The sequence below is a fragment of the Seriola dumerili genome, unplaced genomic scaffold, assembly GCF_002260705.1.
Source record: "Seriola dumerili isolate Sdu_G_001 unplaced genomic scaffold, Sdu_1.0 BDQW01001124.1, whole genome shotgun sequence".
Taxonomy (NCBI): Eukaryota; Metazoa; Chordata; class Actinopteri; order Carangiformes; family Carangidae; genus Seriola; species Seriola dumerili.
This window is the reverse complement of record NW_019175379.1, coordinates 1,607,705-1,613,704: the sequence shown is the minus strand read 5'-3', so window position 1 is coordinate 1,613,704 and position 6,000 is coordinate 1,607,705. Positions and strand designations below refer to the sequence as shown.

At 40.0% G+C, this 6,000-nt stretch overlaps 1 protein-coding gene across 4 annotated transcripts in view; it reads left to right on the top strand.

Annotated features, from left to right (window-relative positions):
• Positions 1-6,000, top strand: part of cacnb2 (calcium voltage-gated channel auxiliary subunit beta 2) — a 62,898-nt gene that overhangs the window by 26,474 nt on the left and 30,424 nt on the right. Inside the window, exon 1 of one of the 4 annotated variants that reach the window (XM_022767077.1) lies at positions 4,935-5,012. The exons of the other annotated variants lie outside the window; for them this stretch is intronic. Coding sequence (XP_022622798.1) covers positions 4,980-5,012 — 33 coding nt within the window. The 5' untranslated portion in view covers positions 4,935-4,979. Of the gene's footprint in view, positions 1-4,934; positions 5,013-6,000 lie in introns of those variants that run through there. 4 annotated transcript variants of the gene reach the window in all.

Sequence of the window (6,000 nt, the reverse complement as noted above, 5' to 3'; positions counted from 1 at the left end):
AAACTCAGCCGGAGGCGAAAACCTCCTCATGCTGAGCGTGATGACAGTTGATCAGGAAGTGTGATCTGGTGTCTCTGAATTCTCACTAAAAATGACTTCTGCATGTGAAGTCTGCATCACACTGCCATAAAACAGATTACGATAATGATCGAGGAAACATTTTGCGAAAGCAAAGTCAACTGTGATTTTAAGTTGCCACTCAATTAAAATAATGCGTAAAAATCACTGCATGTTTATTGATCCTGTGTAGCTCCAGTTATCTCTGCCAGGATTTTTATGCTGAGGTCATCCATAGTAAAGTTTATGTGTTTAATGTGTGTAATGGGTTTTAGCTAAAAGCTTCTACAAGCATATTCTGTCCACAATATGTTAAATCAACAAAGTAGATAAAGCTCTAGCCCAGATTAGCTGCTTTATTTTGCGTAATTACTATAATGTAATGATATAATAGCATCCTTCGCTGCTGACAGCAATTATCAGCGCTCTCCGAATGGCCTCTCAGAATGGGATTTGACGGATCAATGTCTCCTGGTTCTGGCAGCGCTGGGAAATGAGTGCCGGCATTGCCTTTGGCTTATTGATTAGTATACATGCACACAATGACGTCAGCAGGCATTCATACTGACAGGCACACAAACGCCAACGAGGATAGCTCACAAAACCAGCATACAGTAATTGGACCACGAGGGAAATCAATACAGCATCCCAGTGTGTTTCACATTGGGAAAAAAAAACATGACATTGCCAACAGTTGTTGTTTCCTCTCAGTACGTAGATACTATACCTTGTATAGTGTGAAGAGTGATGACTGCTCTTCTTTTTATACAAAAGCCGTGCAATAAGACCTACCTTCATGAAGATTATAACATTAAAATAAATATATCAGAAATATTCAGTTACACCTCAGTGTGTATTGTCTAAATCAATGCGTTGTAGGGGTCACACATGTGCAGTTTCAGGACACTCTCTCCAGCCACCAGCCAATCTAAGTCCATATCAGGAGTGGACACAAATGGTCTGACAGTTCCATGCAAGTGTGACTCCACAGTGGCCACCATTCACATTAAAGTAAACAGCCCAAAATAAAACTCTCTACTCTGCCAAATACACTTTCCAGTGATAAAGCACTCGGGATCATGAGTTCATCTGCCTTACATCAATACAACATCATAACACTGAAGACATCATAACAGAGGACAGACCAACAACAGATACTGATGATAATTGATTGATTTCTGACCCAAAGCGTCTCGCCAGTGACAGAAACAATATCCAGCAACATCAGCGGTGTGATTTTCTGTCAAATGTGTGATTGTAACAGGCCACGATTCATACAAACGATGTTATAGACGTTCAGTAAAGCTAAAAAAAGTCATTAATGGGCTAAAATACACCACAATTAGATCATTGAGGCTCTGTCAGAAAGGCTCCTCCAAAAGGGGTTTTGCCTTGCCAAGAATGCTATTACACAAATGAAACTCTCCAAGACGACTTCAAGTGCTAGTGGATAAATCTTTCAGTTTCCTTAGAAGAAAAATAACCTACAGAAGTCCACCATTAAATGTATGCTTATTTTGTTACACTCCTTCAACAACAACTTTAAAAAAAAAAAGCAGCATTATGTTCTGTTTATCAAGTATTGCATTGATGACACTGTGTTAAAGATTATCTGCCTTACACTTTAAATTACTTGGAGGGGAGTTAAATGACTGAACTGTACAGCTATATATGTGTCAAAACTCAAGACTTTTTGTGGACTGACTGACCATTGGGAAATATGTTTATTTGATTTCATGCCAAAACAAACAATTCGATCAATAACCACTCTCATATCTCTATGACAAATATGTAGCAAGCAGCCGGTTAGCTTAGTTTAGGATAAAAACTGGAAATAGCTAGCCTGGCTCTGTCCAAAGGTAACAAAATCTGCCTATCAGCACCTCTAAACCTCACTAATTAACAGATTATAACAAAAGACTGTCGAACAACTGGTAACGACTGTTTGATTGTTTTTTGCTCTTCAGTTTTTAAACAGAGCCAAGCTAACTGTTTCCCCTGTTTTCCTGTCTTAATGCTAAGCTAAACTGTCAGCTAACTATAAGGCTCTCAACAAGAAAAGCAACATGACATATGTCGCAAAATGTCAAACTCTTCCACTTAAAAAACAGTGTATTTGCGAAGCATGGCATATTTTAATGAACACTGGCAACCAAAAAAAAAAATAAATAAATAAATAAAAATCTAATGATACCCAGCTCTGCTTTGAAATTGAATCTAAAGCATGACTGTACTGATCCTGATGCATAATATCACATCAGACTGGAGAATCCACGCTGGCCCATGTGACTGTGATTCACATCTAATGAAACCCCCCAGGGCCGGCAGCCAGCGTCTGACTGAGGTTACCTAGCTACAACACAATGCCAGGCCATTTGAGCCCTGGGACCATCTCTAATTACAGCCAACGAGAGAAAGGGAGAGAGGAAAATGAGGGAGAGACTGAGAAGAAACAAGAAAAAGAGATGGAGATAGAGGATGAGAGAGAGAGAGATAGAAGCCCCAGCTGCAATTGCAGTCTGTTTTTCACCTTCATTTACCTTGACCTCATGTTGCCAACGCAGGGCTGGGATTGGACTACAAACATACTTCAGAGATGAAAATCAAAAACTCAAAAAATTCACTTGTTCCATGTTCTCAAATGTGAATATCTGCTGTTTTTGTTTGTTTATTTGTTTGTTTGTTTGTTTTTCTTCTGTGATATTAAATTGAACAGCTCTGTGTTTTGTTACTGAAAGCCAAACAAAAGATGTGACTACAGTATGTCAGCTTCGGCTTTGGGAAACCGCAATGGCCTTTTTTTTTTTTTTACTATTTGTGACATTTATAGACCAAATGATCAACTGATTAATTGAAAAAATAATCAGCAGACTAAAACATGATGAAAATAAAATGAATAAATAATTCAAATTCAAACACTTATTTGCTTTCTTGCCAAGAGTTAGATGAGAAGATGAACAAAGACACTCATGTTTGTACTGCAGATATGCTACAGCCACCAGCTGGTTAGCTTAGCTTAGCATAGAGACTGGAAACAGTAGGGACACAAAGGTAACAAAATCTGCTTACCAGAAAATGTCATTTTGACACTTCAGTTTTTTTACAGATCAAACAAAGAAATACAACATGTTAAGAGGTGCTGGTGTGTGGATTTTGTTTATTTTGGGCAGAACCAGACTAGTTGTTTACACCTTTTCAAGTCTTTATGCTAAGTTAACCAGTTGCTCACAATAGCTTAATTTTCAGGGTACAGACATGAGAGTAATATCAAACTTCACATATAACTCTTAGCAAGTAAGTTTTAAGGATTTTATAGTTATACAGTGAAAATGACAACATTTAGCTTTAATGGTATATTTAATTCAAAAAACACTTTATGAATAGTTTATGTTTTACAACAGCAGAATTTTCAAAATTATTTAGTTATCCTTTGTTGGCTCCAAACTGATACACCAGGACTTGTAACCATTGTCCTGGTGAGATTAGGATAACTATCCCACAGTTTGTCACGTGCCGAGCACATGCCCTGGATGATAATCCTCAGAAAGGGGTTAACCCTGATCTAAAACAATATAATCTACGATTTAGGCTGGGCTGCCCAGAAAACATTTTCTCCCCACTGAAAATACAAATCTGGGTTTTATGGGAATGTCAAATAAAGCTTGTACTGAACTTGTAGTTTGATAGTTGTATGATCTTACAGGCTGGACAAAAAGACAACACAGGACTGTTTACTCAGTTCTCATCTGTGCTGTTCACTTGGTGTGTTTCTGCAGTGACATATCTGCATTCCTCTGTTATTACAGAAAAATATCTCTTAGTTACGTTTTTTTGTGAACTCATGAGCAGCTGTGGCAGTTTCCGAACTCACGTTCTTGACTCATATTTTACGGCTTGGATTGAATATTTAAAATCCCAGCCTGCATCAGCTCTGGCGTAATAGCAGCATGATTACAAAGCACACATCACAGCTTCCGTGTTTCTGATGTCAGATCATAAAGAGATGGATGTGCAGTGAGTCTCTTTGAAGTGAATGTGCTGCTTTACAACAACCACCAGCTCAATAGAAAACTGTCACTTGAAAACTCAACTGACTTTTATATGACTTAAATGTTATATAGCTGTAAAAGTTTGTCATATGGTAGGTGCTCTTGTTCTACTGAGAGCCGTGCTTTTGTCGTGTTTTTGAATGTAAAGTTAAATACAAGCACGATTATGTGCCATCAAATGACCAAACGGAAAGTTTCAATGGCTTTCGTCCCATTGATGATGAAAGCAAATATGGCATTTCGTTGATGTAGTGAGGATAATTACTTCCTGACTTTTCAGTCTCGGCAACATGTGCTGAGACTATACAGTGAGTTTAAGGCAAAGTGGAACACATGTAAACTCCCCAGATCACACACTCGCACACAGACATAAAAAGCTTCAGCAGCTGCTTTTGGTGCTTTCTGGAATTTTCAGGCCAGCCCTGTTGGCCAGAGATCTTACTTCCTAACTGGATGTCTGTGTGTGTGTGTGTGTGTGCATGTGTGTGAAACCGAGAGAGTGTACATATGTGTGTGTGTGTGTGTGTGTGTGTGGGAGGGGAGAGGGGCAGGGGGGCTTGTTTTTGGGGCTGGAGGACGGTCGCGGCGCTCTAAAGGAGTGTTCTCCCAGCGTGGGAAAGACACTCGTCTTTTCTCTGCCTCTCAGGGACTGGAGTAGGCCAAAGAAGGGCTGAGAGGAGCTAACTTCTCTCCTCCGGCTCTAACTTTCTCTGCTTGTTCAAAGCCGTTCTCCTCTTGAGCCGGGACAAGGGGATTTGTAGGAGTGAAGCACTCAGGCTGGCAGGAGTTCCTGTGCTCCGAGAGGAGATGGGCAGCAGCTGAGGAGACTTTTCTCCCAGCCGGGCTGAAAAGCACAGAGTCGGTAGGGCAGAAATGTATCACTCCGGCAGTGAGGAGTCAGATCTGGTAAGTTTGTATAAACATACTTTCTGCAACTCGAACTATATCCCCTTGAACTTTTCTGAGCCTAACTCGGCAGTACTCTTCTCCCGTCTATCCTCTGAACAAAGAGGAAGGGCTCGGACTGCAGCAGAATGGAGGTTATTAGTGCAGGATTTAAAGGGGCGTAAACATACACTTCCTATTTTCTCCCTTGTCACTTTTCCGGAAAGTTAGTAAGTAAGAGTCTTTCTCAAAACGCACACGGTAACTCTCTCGCAGTGTGCTCTTTAGAGACGAAGAGGCTCGTTTGAGAGTCTGGTATGACTTTGCGAGCACTGCTGCACGACCACTACAAGCTTAAAGTGTGGAGCTGAGACACTGGTTAACAAGCAGAGAGAGAGAAAGAAAGTAAACAGCCAGGATGAGTTTGTTTTTTTATGCAGACTCGTAGAGAGCACAAAACTTGGCTTATCCCTGAAGCAAAAGCTAAAGTTTTGTCCTACCAACGTGAGCCAAACAGAGTATGTCCATTTTTTTTCCAAACTCTCCAGGTTTTGACTTCCTCTTTACATAACTTTCACACTGTTATTGTTGTTGTTGTTGTTTCCAGTTACTATTTCAAATATTTCCTGTTGTGATTGTGTGCTTGTTTTTGTCTGTGTGTGTGTGTGTGTGTGTGTGAATGATATAGTAGTGAAAACCTTAAATCCAAATATTTCCCAGTGACAGTAATCAGTGGTTGTCATCAGCCACACCCTTGTATTAATCACTAATTAGCCTCTAAAAGCAAGTTTGATAAGTGAGGTCGACACACACTCCAGCAAACGTGGTTCAAACCAACAGAACCTCATTTAAAATGCTTGTGGAGATGCCAAGGTTTTCAAAAATAGTAAATATGTGGAGTTAAATTTGAGAAAATGTGCACAAAGTGATGCACAAGACACTGTGCATTAGTATCTTAACGATGTGCGTCAGTGTCTTGTGGTGCAGTCATTAAAATCCTCCTGGGTCT